Genomic DNA, 17,190 nt, shown 5'->3' on the forward strand with positions numbered 1-17,190 from the left:
GCTAGTAATTCTATAAAACATAAAACAAGTAGAATTTACGAAATCTCTTGGAGTACATATAGATGAAAACTTAACTTGGAACGTACATATCAAACATATTTCCAAAAAATTTGCCTCCTGCTTTGGCATCATGAAGCGAAGCAGGTCTTTTGTTCCTTTTGAAACGCTTCTATGCATCTATAATGCTTTAGTTCAACCTCATTTTGATTACTGTAGTGTCATATGGGGGAATTGCAATAAATCTGTTTCCATTAAACTACAAAAACTACAGAATCGTGCTGCGCGTATTTTGACCTCTTCTTCACATGATGCCAATGCAGATGACGGAAACTTAATCTTCAGCAAGAATTAAAAACAGCCCCTACGGTCTATAAATCTCTAAATGGTCTCGCCCCTGATTATCTGAAATCAATGTTTACTGATCGGAGTGCAATATCTACCTATTCTCTTAGGAATTGTGAGGGCAAACTAGTTGTTCCACTACCCTACACCAATTTTCCAAACAACAGTTTCAGCTATAGTGCGGTGCTGTGGAACAGGTTATCTACCAATCTGCAGCAAGTACAAACTCTTGCTAGTTTTAAATCTGGCTGCAGGGGTTTCCTCTTTGATAATGAATATGTTAATTAATCACACAGTATTCATGGAAAGCAGGCACTTTGTTATTGTTTTTATTTTTGTTGTTATTAGATTTAATTAGTAGTAGATTAGTATCTTAAAAATGTAATTAATACAATTTTAGTATTTACTTTAAGTCCTGATGTTTTACCCATGTATAAATAAATAAATAATTAATAAATAAATAAATAAATAAAGATAAATGGTAAATCCCTTGGCCATGAACCATTCTGTTTGGACCTTGTTGGGCCCAGGCTACTCGCCAAGATCAAAAACCACAGATTACCCACTTGACCTTCCTCCTGTCACTCAACAATCGCTTAGTTCAAATTTCACAGTACACTGAGTTGCTTAATTATTAGGTTTACAACTAACTGCATGAAAATCAGCATGGAAGATGATTACAAGAAAAACTCACCATTAATCCTTGATTGCAGATGAAAGTTATTTTTGATTCATAGCGCTGCTTGTCATTACATTTGTCCCCATTAACGTACGTTATGACGATGTTCTTGCCTTCAAAATGTGGTGCATCTGCTACAGCACCTACAAGAATTGAGAAAAACAAGTTCCACAGGGAATGTTACTGTACTAGAATAAGATGCTAAAACCTCTCTAAACTGTAATTAATCAAAGTCAAAGATATGATATGAGACAGTATGGTTCAAAATCTAGAATTTGTTAACCTAATTATAATGACTTGAAATTGCAGTAAAAAATAAGATGATGACAAGTGGACAGTTTATTGCTTGTATAGAAACAACTACTGGTAATACAACTATTAGTATAAGTAGAATGCTGAGTACTGCGTGAACATACCATAATGATTCAGTTTAGTGCTCTCCTTCCAAATGGTTACTGTCAATTGTTCACAACAGAAACCTGACAAATGATGGCAGTAACAAGTAGTCACTTACCTAAGTTAAAGGTCCTGCCATCTTTCTTCATGCAGATGGCAGCAGTTCCACTACAGCCTGATACCAAAGGTCCAAGATTCAGTGAACGACAAACATTGATGTAAAACTTTCTGCCATCACTTTGAGCTTGCCAGTTATCTTTTGTCCTCACCAAACTCGTCAAGTTATACTGATGAGCTTCTGACCTGGCTACACATTCAGTGAGCTGTAAAAGGATGCCAAGATTAAAATCTTAGTTGCTACATGTACCAACACAAAAGTCCAACCTGAATCAAGTGACTCTGTATAACTGTAAACTTGACCTCTTATAAGCAGACACCACTATTAAGCAGATACAATCACTTTAAATTTGCCTCACCGAATGTATTTTCATTGTCTTGACAACCATTTACACTCTAGTTCATACATGGAGCCATACCACATTTTTGTTCATATATGGCCAAGCTAGTGGTCAAACTACTTCAAATCATTCCTTTTCACAAATTGGAGAAGGAGGTATTAAAATTAGTAATGTATTTAACTTTTAAATTGATTGGGTCTTCCTTCTTAATATCAAATTCTCAATTCATGAAAAGATGACACGATTGCTGACTGCACAGTAAGAGGCATACTGTATGTTAGTCACTTTTAAAACTTAATATTACTTTGTGAAAGAAAATGGATGAGCATTCAGTGAAATCTTGAGAGCATCGCATTCTCTTTAGGGTTTGGGGAAAGAGAGGGGTGTGATCAGTTGATTTTCAGTAGTTGTACATGTAAGAAAAAGAAAGGTTGAAATTTAAATGTGATAAAGATAAATCTGGGACATTTTGGAGTTAAGAAATGTCTTATAGCTTCAAAACACCTTTTGACTGGTACTGTATGGTCCTACAAAGTGTTAAACAAAAAGAAAAATGTGGATTAAAATACACCTTACTGAGTTAGAAGTTGTTAGCAGAAAGAAACTAGTTACAGAAGTCTAGTGACTGGTTGTGCCATGACTCTGGCCTGATGAGCCATAAAATCATTGCTTGACTAACCTTTGCAGGACACGCATATTTTGTGAACCATCTAAAGTTGTACACACAGTGATTCTCCTTCTCATACTCTGGCACTCCTATTCCATTATTATCTGCTGAAGAATTGCAGAGGAAGGTAATGTGCGTGGTGCGAGAAACGCCATTGTGACAGCGTGTTCCATGACCATATGTTAAATTAAGCATTCCATCATAGTAATACAACATGTTATTTGGTTGACCAAGGGTCCAGTTTTGCTTGGGGTTTCTCTTTTTAATTTGGCATGAACCAACATTTGAACCAACGCAGCCTGTTTTGCTGCTTCCTCCACACACCTGTGATCACAGAAAAATACAAGTGCACATAATTAAAAGGCATTTGATAGTTTGCTTATCTCGGAGCTCTACTTCAGCAATGATGTACTGCAACAGTGTAGATGGGATATCGTCATGTAGTTACTTGTTTACACTGACAGGAAAGTTAGAAAGTCATTAGTGTAGATAAACCACTTTTTTTGATACCTGAGTTTATTATATGGCTAGCTCTGTGAGCAGGCAAGATGAATCAAATCCCGTGCTGTGACTGGCTAGCCGAGCAGGAAAGATGGAGCTATCTTGCCCGCTCAGGACTAACCGCTGTGTCCTGCAAGAAAAATTTCTCCCAAAGCCATATAATAAATCCTTTATTGACCAAGCTTGTTTGGTCAAAATGGCTGGATATTGACCTTGGTCTTTTTTTGCAAGTTTATGCACCTTGACTCCATCTCGGTCCATAAACATGCAAAAAAAAGAACTTGGCCAATATCCAGCCATCTTGAACTCACACTTGCTCAATAACCCATACATATTGAGCATTAGTACACGAACAAAAAATAAACTATTAAAGGCCTCTACCACATGGAAAACAACCCATCAATAATTTTCTTTACTTCACATGTGGTCACACAGCCATGAATAGAAATTAATCTTCAAAGGTTATTCCAGTGTAGATTGTCAAAAGCTACAGTTGGCTGTAGATGAATCTCTGTTACTTCGTACTTCAAACAAAATAACAAATTTGGAATGATTTTTCAAGCAACATTTCTAGATTTATGATTGAAGGACAAGTAGGTGTGAAAATTTTGTGGGAGGGGGCTAAATCAACATCAAGAGAAATCAGCAAGTGAGAAGTGCCTGATAGATACATGCATGGTAAGATTATGAAAGAGCAACAAAAAATTAGATTTTCTTAGACTTGTCACAAGTTTAGTTTCTATTCTGTAATGGTCAATATCTGTCTATTACAGATTATCAATATTTAATGGCCAAAACAACTGAATGAGATCCAGTCTGGAGACTGGAAAATACCATCCCTGAACATCCCAGAGAGTTTTTAAAGAAGCTCAGCCACCGTTTGCACATTTTGAAAAGTTTAGCCTAAATATTTCAAATTTGTTGTTAGCAATCTGATTCAATCTTTGCCATCCTTGACCATCCTTGTTCCTTTATGGTTTATTATTATCTCTTTGATGTTTTTCTATCTTAGTAAACTATTATTTTCAGCTTTCCTTCCATTTAATGGAGATTTTGTACATGGCCAAAAAAAGATGAAACACCATGACTGAGCTCCTTTACGCATGCATATACCATGTACATGTATAATACTAGTTTTAACATGTACAGTACACTACATACACTAGTTTTAACAAACGGTCCACACACTAGTGAGACAAACTCAACTTGGTTTAGTGCAATTTGAAACTTGATGACACGGATGTCTCCTAAACATGAGCCCTCACCTTCAACTGAAACTTGTATTGAGAAGTACCATTTACAGTGTAAAAATCATCCTTGCCCCATTTATGTGTGGCCAAAGGAGTCAAGTCAAACACATAACCAGCATTTTTATCTTCCACCTTGCAATCTTGCCCAAAATTTAGACCCAGCGAACATGCAGCAGCTGTTTACAGGTCATTTAAAAAACAGAAAGGTCAGTAATGTATAACACAAGGCATGTGCAACAACAAAATAATTACTAAACTGATCACTGTTCTGTGGAATCACTTGGACTCTCAACTGAGGTTTTACCAATGAGCCCAAATCTTCCCATGCTCAGATTGTTTTGATAAATGACCAACTGAAGGGGTGTGCGGAAAAAGACCCTTAGCGACATCTGATAGACTGCAAGATTCCCCTAGCAAATTGCTTTCCGCTTACTTCAATGAAAAAAGGAGAATTTGACATGAGATCAAGAGTCACTTAGGGCTTTTTTCCATGCACCCCTTCAACTAATGTCAGAAACCGGGTGGAGTGTTGCTGCACTTGTTTAGGAGGTAAAATGTTTTGAGCCTGTACTGTTCTAAAAGCTTTAATAACTAACGGGGTAAAGAGCACCTCAGTACCTGACTTCCACATAAACTGATACTGGCAGTCATCTGCTGTATGAGACACTAGCACAGGAGGACTCTCCAAATCCCCTGGTTGACACACAAATGTTATTGTAGAGTTTCTTGTGATACTTTTCCCCTTGTCCTTCTTGCATTCACTACCCTGGGTATAGACCAGTTTAATAGAGTTGTCTTGATTCAGGGTTGGTCGATCAGTGTACTTCCCAAGACTTACCACCTTCCCCTTGTCAATCATACAGATAGCAGATCCGCTATCACACTGGCTTGTCTCTTTACGAGGCATTAACTGACCACAGACATTGATGAAAATCAACTTGTTAGAGTTGCTGCTCTCTCCATCTAGGGCAACCCAGTTGGAAGCATTTTCCATGCGCACAAGTTCTGAGAGATCATATCGGACACCAGAGGCACTTTCTACTCGACAGGCTGTCCCAGTGCGCCGACTAGGTGGACAGGCATATTTTGTAGTCCACGAAAAAAAGTAAAAACAATAGCTCTCAGTGAGAAAAACAGGCTCTCCTTTGCCAGCATGATAATCACATTTAAACAAAATAACAGTTGTTCTGTTGAGTCCATTACTGCAACTTGTGCCATGGTCGTAAGTTAATGTAAGCTGGCCATCTGCATATTGCATTTTCTGTGTTGATATATCTCCCAGTGACCATCTCAAATGAGAATCATATTCCTGGCACACTGTAGATTTGATTCCTGACAGCCAACAAGAAAACAATGTTATAACAATCTCTGAGAGTGTTGCTTAACATAGAGTGTAACCCAAACATTCCATATGCTAATATTGATAACATATTAACTTAATCCAAGAAGTTTGGTTTTACAGCTATGATCACTGTCATAAAGACATTAATTTTATAACTTCAGGGCATCCCATCATTAAAACTTCTGTTATCCTGCATCACATGTCCATTTTTACTCTCATCTCGCATCCTGCCAAACGCATGTTGGACCCTCTTATTAATAACTGGAAAGTTTCTAACAGAAAGGAAAATCAATGTCTTTATTTGATCGTTCATTTCCAGAAAATATCCATACTCCCCCCACGGAAGGGATTGGAATTTCCTGGGGGGGTGGGGGGTTCCGTAAGACCAAAAAAATTAAAGAAATGCATGAAGCTCAATTGGAATTTCCAGAGGGGTTGGGGCAGGGGGGGGGGACTTAAAAAAATTCCCTTCCGTGGGGGAGGTATGGATATTTTCTGGAACTACACATTTTCAAATTATTCCAGTTGCTGCATAGCTTTGTGATTGGCTCCAACAAGTCAATGAGCAATAAAAGCGGCAAATGATGTAAACTGTGTAAAATGCAAAAAGCATTTTCACATAAAATTGGGCTACATTGTAAGTATATTCAGTGCAGATGCTTCAACATATCATATTGTTACGCTAGATTTGTGGGTCTTCTGTATTTAATAGTTGAACAGTAAAGAGTACAGTATGTAAAGAAAAATGGAGTCAAACATGTTCAATCAATCACAAGTGGTTTAAACACCCTTCAAGAAAACATGAGCGAAGCTTTACTTCTATTTAACTATACATTTTTGTAGATGTTTTATGAGTTCAATACATGTAATTCTATCACATAATAGTTGACAAGGGCATAGCTGAGGCAACTATCACGCACAGAAATTGAGAGTGAATAATCTAATTGTTTTAGTATAAATCTAGTAGTCGTTCAAAACTTTGTCTAAATCCTGTTTACAGACACTTTGAAAATGCAAAGAAGTGGCCATCATTTTGTTAACAACTGCACATTGTTAGGCTACGCACCATCCACATGTACAAAAGAATAGATGGTGAGTGGCATAGCCAATAAAATATTACAGAGAATGACATTAGAGAATGATACAATGATACAATGATACAATGATACAATGATACAATGTTTGTAGATTTATACTAAAACTTGATAGAAACACAGAGGTAGCATGGGCTGTTGATGTAATTACACATATGGTGAGAACAAATCAAAGAGGATCTAAATTTTGCCAATCAAAAGAAAAGATTGGTTTTCCTTTCTTTTTCTCACATTATAGAAAGGATTTTCTCTCTGTTTCTTTTGGGGTATAGAAACACTGATAACAATTAATTTGGGTGAACTAAAAAACACTCCCCTTATGTGTCATCTATAACTTGTTAGTATAAATCTACTAGCATTTGTGCATGAATGCCGCTCTCTTATTGGCTACGCTACACACTATCTATTATGTTGTAGATAGTCAGTAACCCAGCAGTGGCTGTGGCTGCTTCTTTGCATTTTCAAAGTGTATCTGAAGACGAATTAGATAAAGTTTTGAATAACTAGATTTATACTGAAACAATTACACAATGTAGCCTATTTACTTTCAACTTCTATGCGAGATAGTTGATTCCGACTGCATTCTCTTCAACTACATGTATAACACATTAGAAATCTTGAGCTTATAATCTAATAATTGTTAAATAGAAACTGGGAAAGTGTTTTCTATTTCCTCAATCAAATATAATGTCCATGACACAAACCTCCACAAAGATAAACAAGTGCTTGACAAACGTTGATGTAATAATGATAATGGGTTGTTTTGCCTTGCGAATCAACGTCATCATGCTTTATCATGTAAGGGGTGAGTCTGGCATTAGTGAGCGGCGTCAAGTCGAAGTTAACAAATTCATTCCTCAGCACACAGCTATTTGTAGACATGACACTGGACTGTGGGCAAGCAAAGTCTGTCTCCCAGAGAACTTCAAATGCACAGTCATCAGCAGCTGTCAACAATGGGCCTTTATCACCCTGAAATAAAGATATATGCATCCAGTTTATACTGTGCTTAAGGAATATCATGGTGGTCCACTGGAGTGCCTTAATTGGCTCCAGATTGATAGATATGGGTTAGACACCTGACACAATTCACCAGAGCTGGCATTAAGGGCTGTAACCCATAACATCTGTTACAGCTGAGTATACTTAATTTTCCCTTGATCTACAGGTTTAATTGCCTGTTGTTGACAGAATTCACCCACAAAGTAACAAGACTTTTACCAATCATATACATCTGTACATGTAATCCTTCAATCCAAGCTAAAAATGTTCTTCAAACATTACAATCTCCATGAGCATGTTTGCATTGCTTACTTACCATTTGTTTTGGGCACTTGAAGGTTATGGTAGTTACAGGTAAGCAGCTGTCAACTTTTTGCATTGTGTTGTAAACAAGGATAATATCATTTTGTGGTGAGAATCGGAGATTACTGGCGTAATTGATATTTCCCAAATCGTTTGTTGTTTGAAGCTTTTTGTCTATTCTGCACATAGAACTGTTTGCGGGACAGTCTTGAGTGTCGCCAGTCTTTTCAGCAGTTATTCCTCTGCAAACGTTGATGTGAAAATCAAAATTTGAAATTGAAGAAGAGACCTCATGTCCACCTGTGACAAAGAAATTAAAGTGTTTGTGACTTAACTTAACATTAAGTATGTTGCACTTATTTACTGAGGAAAAGGGCCAGAAAGGAAAACATTTGGCATAGTGTCATAGTATGTAGAGCACAGCAATTGACAAACTGATGATAAAGACTAGATATGTTCCCCATATTAATATACCCTGACCTAACATGGGTAGTAAATGTGTTAGAAAGGTTTTTTGAAGAAACACTGTAAGATCAAAACCAGAGAAATCAAAAGCAACTGACTCTGAAATTTTGAGCTTGAAAATTCTGTCATGAGGACGGTTGTAATTGTTTGCTATTGATTCCCCTACTCTTTATCTTAAAAATAAAATTGTGTTACAATGGTGCATCTGTGGGAGCTCTGAGTTTATTTACTCAATGCACCAATTGAAATTAAATACTTCAGCACCATACTTATCTTTGAAAGATCTACTCATTGAAACTAAAAACTGACACACTGTGCTCTTTGGGTATGTAGGATTTACTTGACTGAAACCCTGTCCAAATATTTGGAGATCAAACATGATCAAACACTGTTTGGTGACTAAACATGCTGATGTCGTACTGAGTGGCTAAACGGTATCAAACATGTTTAATCACAGTCCAAACGAACAAAATATTTTACAGTGTTTGATCAAATGTTCAATGTTCAATGTTTTAGTCACCAAACAGTGTTACAGTGTTACTTTTACAGAGTTATACTTTCACTGTAAACATGATACAAGTAACCTCCTTTGGGTCCTGCTGTTTGTCAGTGTGTGGGTTTATCTGCTTGTACATATATGTGTTGTAGGAGGTGAGGTGGCCTCATGTTTTATTAGTGCATGCGACTCTGGATTGAGCAGTCCAGATTCAAGCTGTGGCCGGGGGATTTGTGTTGTGTTAACTTCTTGGGCAATGGACTTTATTCTCTCAGTGCCTCTCTCCACTCAGGTGTATAAAAGGGTATCAGCAAATTTAATGCTGGGGTAACCCTGCCATGGACTGACATCCCATCCAGAAGGGAGTAGAAATACTCCCAGTTGCTTCCTGTTACGAAAACCAGGATAAGCTCTGGCCTGATTGTCCACTTGGCTCATTTGCATACGTTACCTTTACAAATACATATAAGAAAAACAAAAATATACTTAACATTGATTCATCCTCTGCACAATATTGATACCGTACCTTTCAGTTTAATTAGAGGTGTAAGATCCCTCAGTTTGTTGTCCTTTCCATACAGTGAACATGGTATCTCAGGTATCTTGGACGGTATCTTGCAAGCCTCATTTGTGACAAACTCAAAGTTTGCCACACAAAGACTGCCTGCCACAGAGACATCCACAAACTGAGGTGATCCCTAAAGTTGATCAATAATCATAATGAGAGAAAACTTAGATGAAGTGCTCTCAAAAATCACATGAAGAGTGAAGATCACATGAGCTTTGTCAAACAAACATGTATCTGAGATAGCCAAATATGGTTGATAATTACTTATTTAATGCATTTTTAAGGCTTTTAAATCAGTTCACACATGCAAACCTTAGATTCACTAACCACGATGCAACTCAATCAATCAATCAATTAATCAATCAATCAATCAATCAATCAATTATTTTATCTAAAACCTCAGTTAACAGAGTTATAAGGCCTTAGGTCTGTCACTCTCATTTCAAGTTAATCCAATATTGTTAACTCACCTCCATTATCCTTTAGTATCTTAGTGTCCAATTAACACATAATGTTGTATAGTTTTTGAAAGCATCTCAGTTACAAATACCACAGTTTGTCTGAGCAAATCATATCCAAGGAAAACAATAGGTGAAAGAATTTACACTACTGTGAACTGGCCATGTTTTGCATTGGTACAATGGCAGAATTCTTATACTTAGTTACCTGAAATTAGATACATGTACCCGTAACATTCTTGTGACAACTTGGTGCACAAGCATCAACTTTATGTTATGGTTTATATGCTCCCACAAAGTAACAACTCCAAAGAGGTAATGACCCCCGAGAGTAGCAAGCCCTAAAGGCCGCTAATTCTGAAGGTAACCAGGCTCATTACTTTTAGAGGTTTATGATGGTTTACGAAAACATACTTTTAATTCAAAATCAACCTAGCACTACATGGTTGGCTGATTTTCAAATCACTTTCCTGACTACACCCTCAATCAGATCTATGCCAAAATTCTTGATTCCAATTAGTAATCTGAGCATCTATTTACCTGGAAAATGGCATGTGATAACGTAGGTATCTAGTTACACCAGTCAATTACAATTTTTTCGCAATTTCACATTTGGCTAGCTGTACAGGTAACTGGTCACCTATGCCATTGAAGTTGTTCACTATGAGTGTGCTTGTATGATTTTGAAATTACTTGGCATGGCCTACTACTCCCTCCATAGATCACTGTACTCAATGCACTCCAAATACTATTGCTAATCAACAGTGCAATCACAGTTTTGTAATTAACATTTTGACGTCAGTCTTTCATGCTTCTGTCCTGTAATTGGTGATCATGAATTTTGTTAAAACATTTTCAACATGGCTGTGGAGCCACGAGACGATAGCTGAGCGGATCCACGGACTACTTTGATAATGTCATGACAAAATTCGTTGTCAATAACAGGACAGATGCATAAAAAACTCACATCAATTTGTTATTTGCGATAACATCTTTGTATAAATTCATGTGTCTGTCCGCTTATTGAAAATGAAAATTAGCAAATGAGTGCGCAATAATTTCTGCAGTTATTGTAGAAAAGAAAATTGATGTTTACCAAAAACTTTCCACATCTCAGGAAGATGTTGGTTACCCATTTAGTTTTGGATCCCATTTCACAATCGTCTTCAGCACCCGTATACTGCACAGTGAAGCCTGTCCTAATTGTACTGTTTAAAACTTTAGGACCTACAGAACCCATATTCTTCGGATTCTTATCGTCAGTTGAAGTTGAACAAACAGATGAGTCCTTGTTGCAACCATGATGGTCCACTTTACCACAAATATTGATGTAGTATGTCTTCTGTAGTTTGTCTACGACAATCTTCCAAGTCCTGAAACAGTTCAGATTTATAAAGACTTACAAGTCATCTATACGCAGTTACGGTATACGGAAGTTTCGAAACTCTCTCTTCCATGTTTAGAGACTTTTGAACACAATACTTGGATTGCTTTTCTTACCAGTCTGTTATGGAGTATGTTTTTGCTTTTCCTACAGGCAGCTTACATTTTGCTGGAAGATGTCCGTAAGCGTAAGGCCCACCGAGAAACAACAAGCCAGTAAACAGTAGAAAGCCATTCTGTTTGGCCGCCATCTTTGACTAATCATGCGTACAAGGTTGAAGCTACGTCACAAGGGGAAAAATCTCCATGTGACCGTCACGGGAGTTCTTGGAAGAACAAACATTGTCTTAATTTCATGTATTTTAATATTCATTTATTTATTGTTATAACAAGTGTTCCAACTATGATTGTGAAAGTTATGGATGCTGATCCTGGATCATGTAGACGATCAACCCCACTGAGACCCGCTGAACTGTATGGAATGCATTGAGGAAAAAAAAATTCATGGTTTATCGTCGATATTTTAGGATAAATGCACGACCCTCTGTGACGCACTATGAGAAATAAAACGACTCACTTTGAGAAATACGACCGACTATGAGAAATAAAACAACCATTGCCACCCCAGCTATAAGATGGCATTTTGAGAGGGTTGGGCGGGGGTAGGTGGGGAATGAAAGTAGGTAGGGGTTGGGGATTTCTTTTTAACTGTTTTTTGAAAGACATTTCTTAGCAGTGACATAGTAGCCTTTTGTCCTCCTCTAATGTGGACCATTGCGTAACCTTACAACTGAACTTTGCAAAGTGCTCTACATTAGCTTGGCCATGGATAATAAACACACGCTTCTAAGCTAATTTGTTTATTCATATATATATCTGCCGCGCCAGCACGGCGAAGAGTTAACACTCTCGCAAACTCCAAAAACAGCAAAACTTCTTTGTTGCATATCATATAGGTATCCAATGCATAACGTATGATGCGTGATGGGTGACGCGCGGCCAGCAATTGATCGATCAAATAAGCTGGATGTAATAACTCTGAAAGATCTCACGTTAACAAAAAATCATGGGTTCTACAGTTGAACTCGAAACTTACATTTTAGTAACAAGAAATGCAAAAACAGGGCTAACAAACGGAACGGATAAGAAAATCTTGGCCTAAAGCTCTTGGGCAAAAGCTTCTAGAAATTAAATCGCTTGAGCTCTGCAAATTTTTGTCATGTCTTGTTTTGTTAAAACGTGAACTTGGACGAACGATTCCTGATTCACCCACTGAACAACTGAACTGAAGGTAAGTCACTGAATTTCCATTCATCTATGGGAGCTTTTAGAGGATCACGAAATACAGCTGTTGGAAAGACAACTTTTCGCGTCTGCAAGTTTACAATTTTGAGGCCAAACCATGAGTACTCCATTTTCGCAGAACAATCGAAAGAAGCCTAGACTAGTTGACAAAGTTAAGGGACCTATGAAGATCCACCTTCGCACTGCTCTGATTTAAATGAGGGGATAGAGGTCGATTTTGGTGGCGCAGCATTCTCATAGGAAAATTGCATTAATATTCGTAATATTTATCAGAAAACTAGATGACATGAAATAAAAATAACAAAGAAGTAAAAACAAACTGAGCGATAAAAAAAAATAAAATTAAAATTCAATAAAACTAAAGAGAAAACAAAATAAAAATAAATTGAAAGTAAAATGGAAGTAAAGTGGGGAGTATAACAATATAATTTGGTTTTATCAACTGGGTTGATAATGTGAATTGGCCACCGTAAAGAGATTCGAAAGCTGACGTTTCGAGCGTTAGCCCTTCGTCGGAGCGAATCGAGGAGTTGTGGCCAGTGTGTGTGGTTTACATACAGAAAGATGGGGCTATGCTATTGGTGGGTGCATGGTAACGTGAAAAACAACAGAATAAATTAATTGAATGAAAAGCGTTCGTTGATACCGTGAGGATTAAGAGTGCCGACTAGGCGACCGATTCCGAGAACACCTTCGTGACCTAGAGAAAGACGACAAAAACGCATCTAAACCCGTCGCGAGACACTTTAATCTCCCCAATCATTCTAAGCAACATATGACAGTCTGCGACTTTTCCCTACATCAAGGAAGCACGGAAAGCCGCAAAACTCTAGAACAAAAATTTATTTTTCAAATCGGCACTCTTACTCCTCACGGTATCAACGAACGCTTTTCATTCAACTAATTTATTCTGTTGTTTTCCACGTTACCATGCACCAACCAATAGCGTGCGCTCCATCTTTCTGTATATAAACCACACACAACCCACAATTCCTCGATTCGCTCCGACGAAGGGCGAACGCTCGAAACGTCAGCTTTCAAATCTCTTTGCGGTGGCCAATTCACATTATCAACCCAGTTGATAAAACCAAATTATATTGTTATACTCCCCACCGACGCAGCACCACAGTTTCTATAGAAACTTACTCCCTCTATTCAATTGATTTTCAGTTTTGCTTTGAGTTTGCCATGAGAACGATGGGCCATCAAAACACAACATTTGAATGTCACCCAGCATTCACACAGGGCGCCAGAACAAAATTAGGTTTGCGTTCTCCCTGGTTCGAACGCAATTAAATTGGTTTACATTGTCTGTGTCATCGTAGACATTCACAGCGCCATAGTTTCTGCTGGTAAACTCGAATGCTTATTAGAAATGTCATATCCAGAGAAACGGAAGCAATTCATTAAAACAACTCGCGTTTTGAAGGTCAAAGTTGATTAAAAGAACTCGAATAAATCTCGAGACATTTCAGTCTCATTGAGATAGTTAATTCTACTATTTCCCTATACATTTCACCGCCACTTTACAACCAGTTCGTCATAAAATTGCAACTCAAGAAGCTCAGTAACCAGCTCTTAATTTTGTTTCCACTTCCGCCGAAAAAGGCGACAAAAAAGCTTCTCATTTTAAGAACCGCTGTACGTCTATCAATTTCTAACTTCAAATTCTAATTTTAAAACAACATCAAATCTTCAAAATTTCCCATTTCCATAAATTTTACTAATCCTTTGAGAAAAACTATACTTGCATTCAAACCATAATACCTAGCAAAAATATGGCCTTCATGTTAACCCCCGCCTTAAAAAAAAGATAAAAAAAAAAAAAAATGGTACGGTAACTCCTCGCATCGTGAGCTTGGGGAGCCTGTGCCGACCTTCAGAAATTGAGAGACTGGGTTCTAGTGTAATCTCTGTAATGGTGGCTTCCATGTGATTTGTGGTCACAGGTGACCCAAACTCTCAATGTTATCCTTTTTTTGTCACTTTTACGCGAACGTTCAGCCTAACGTGACATATGGCATATACTTTTGAAGAAGGCTGGTTTGGCCAGCCGAAATATAGTACACCTTCAAAAAATCATTCTACGTTGTGTCGGTTTTTGCTTTTGTATTCTTCATTTTATATGTAAAGCCGATTAGATCACTATTGATCCAACGTATACCAGCAGGATCATCGTTCCGGTTGCTTGCTTAAACATTTTATAGTCTTTTTACATAACGACCGAATTTGACTACGCGAAACGCAACTCTGGCCTTGCAGTATATGGAGGTGTTGTTTTACAACGGTTTGAATTTATAAAGGTTTGTATGAGAATGCAACGGCTTTGCTTGAAAAGTCAATTATTCTTATGTTTTGTGAATAAAATCTACTTACCCTGTTACTGTGTTGTATTCTTTGTTGTTTGCCAGCTCCTCAGGCCGATCTAACGCGATTTCGTCGAGTTATCGTTCTGTGGGTTTCCACTACTAAAAGTAGTAGTGGAAACCCACAGAACGATAACTCGCCGAAATCGCGTTAGATGGTTGCTGGGTTCAAAAATTGAGGCTAAAAATACCTTTGATGTTTACGTTTTCGTATTATGCAAATGAGGAAAGTGATCATGTCATGAGCAGTTCCACTAATACAATACAACACTGAATCAAGAATATCTCTAGAAATACTGGAGCAGTGTAGAAGCGGAGAAACACCATTGACACAATGAGTGTCATTTTGTTTCTTTTGTGATGTACAGTTCTGATGACAAGTTAAAAGAACACTGCTCTAATATTTCTAGAGATATTTGTTATTCAGTGTTGTACTGTTTTGGTGGAACTACTTATGACATCATCACTTTCCTCATTTGCATAATACAAAAACGAAAATTCTCTAAAACGAAAGAAGGTATTTCAAAACGGAAAACACCATTCTTCTTTATTTTGGAAAGCCTAGTTCAAATAAGCAACAATTACTTTTTACTTCATATGCACTCCAATAAAAACTATTTAATTTAATTGAATTCTCTCTACCTAACGTGAACCTTGCTATACTGTACCAGGGTAAAAAGAATGTGTGAGAACGAGTAGACTTGTTGGGTTCGCAAGCTTATCGTTTGTCAAACATTTGCATTTATTTCATGATTAATAATTAGATCCTTTAATATCTTATACATGACTGGGGTTTTAAGTGTGTTACGATGCAGCTTCATCTCAAACCTCTAGTATCACGAAGCAATAATATTGTATCTAGGTTTTAACATAAAATTAAATTTTATTTTAATTGCAGACAATTGCAAGTGTTGTGGCCAGTTCTTTAACCAGTTATCACCTTACAAAGAATGTGAACATTAACTCATACAAGAATGGTGGCATATACATGTAAGTATTGTAACAAGTGCTTTAGCCACTTATCAAACTTCATCAAACATGAACGAACTCAAACAGGAGTGAAGCCATATGTATGCAACTATTGTAATAAGTGCTTTAGCCGGTTGTCAAGTTTGAAGCGACAGGAACGAACTCATACAGGAGTGAAGCCATATACATGCAAGAATTGTGATAAATGCTTTGGCAACTTATCAAATTGCAAGAAACATGAGCTAACTCATACAGGAGTGAAGCCGTGTACCTGCAATTATTGTGATAAGTGCTTTAGTGCATTATCAAATTGCAAGCAACATGAACGAACTCACACAGGAGAGAAACCCTATACCTGCAAGCATTGTAGAAAGTGCTTTAGCCATTCATCAGCTTGCAAGAAACATGAACGAATTCATACAGGAGTTACACCATATACATGCAAGCATTGTGAAGCGTGCTTTAAACAATCATCAGGTTGGAAGCGACATGAACGAACTCATGCACGAGTGAAGTCTTATACGTGTAAGCATTGTAATATGCACTTTAGCGACTTATCAAACTGCAAGCGACATGAACGAACTCATACAGGAGTGAAGCCGTATACATGTAAGTATTGTAAAATGTGCTTTGGCCAGTCATCAGATTGCAAGAAACACGAACGAACTCACACAGGAGAGAAGCCGTATACATGCAAGTATTGTGAAAAGTGTTTTAGCCAGTCAACAGATTGCAAGAAACATGAACGAACTCACACAGGAGAGAAGCCGTTTACATGCAAGTATTGTAAAAAGTGCTTTAGCCAGTCATCGCATTGCAAACAACATGAACGAACTCACGAAGAGTTTAGCCTTGGAAGCATTGTAAAAAGTGTTTATTTTGACCTCGCGGCAAAATGCTTGCCGCGTAACCTTAGCCAGTCATAAGGTTACAAGCAACATGAACGAACCAAAGGACCAAATGTGGCCCTTAATTTTCTACCAGTCATTTTAGTTTTTATTTGACCTCGCGGCAAAATGCTTGTTGTACAGTCCTTGAAGGGTTTTGATTAAGCCTTCTAAAATTATAATACTCAAATGTATGTATGCCAGGAATAAAGCTGCTTGCAACTTTTTATATAGCCAATTGGAGAAAGAAATATTATTG

The 17,190-nt window shown here is 37.5% G+C and overlaps 1 protein-coding gene and 1 pseudogene across 1 annotated transcript in view; one reads left to right on the top strand and one right to left on the bottom strand.

Annotated features, from left to right (window-relative positions):
* The window catches only part of LOC145480756 (cation-independent mannose-6-phosphate receptor-like), a 37,730-nt gene extending 26,055 nt beyond the window's left edge, over positions 1 to 11,675 (bottom strand). The window contains exons 1-10 of the mRNA XM_081459077.1: positions 11,522 to 11,675; positions 11,118 to 11,394; positions 9,522 to 9,693; positions 8,048 to 8,334; positions 7,434 to 7,701; positions 4,912 to 5,625; positions 4,309 to 4,469; positions 2,555 to 2,866; positions 1,536 to 1,740; positions 1,037 to 1,164 (exon numbers count right to left, since the gene is read on the bottom strand). Coding sequence (XP_081315203.1) covers positions 1,037 to 1,164; positions 1,536 to 1,740; positions 2,555 to 2,866; positions 4,309 to 4,469; positions 4,912 to 5,625; positions 7,434 to 7,701; positions 8,048 to 8,334; positions 9,522 to 9,693; positions 11,118 to 11,394; positions 11,522 to 11,655 — 2,658 coding nt within the window. The 5' untranslated portion in view covers positions 11,656 to 11,675. The remainder of the gene's footprint in view (positions 1 to 1,036; positions 1,165 to 1,535; positions 1,741 to 2,554; positions 2,867 to 4,308; positions 4,470 to 4,911; positions 5,626 to 7,433; positions 7,702 to 8,047; positions 8,335 to 9,521; positions 9,694 to 11,117; positions 11,395 to 11,521) is intronic.
* LOC145480517 (uncharacterized) overlaps positions 1 to 17,145 on the top strand; it is a 64,393-nt pseudogene extending 47,248 nt beyond the window's left edge.
* The last annotated feature ends 45 nt before the right edge of the window (positions 17,146 to 17,190 follow it).

Source organism: Orbicella franksi, chromosome 3, assembly GCF_964199315.1.
Source record: "Orbicella franksi chromosome 3, jaOrbFran1.1, whole genome shotgun sequence".
NCBI lineage: Eukaryota > Metazoa > Cnidaria > Anthozoa > Scleractinia > Merulinidae > Orbicella > Orbicella franksi.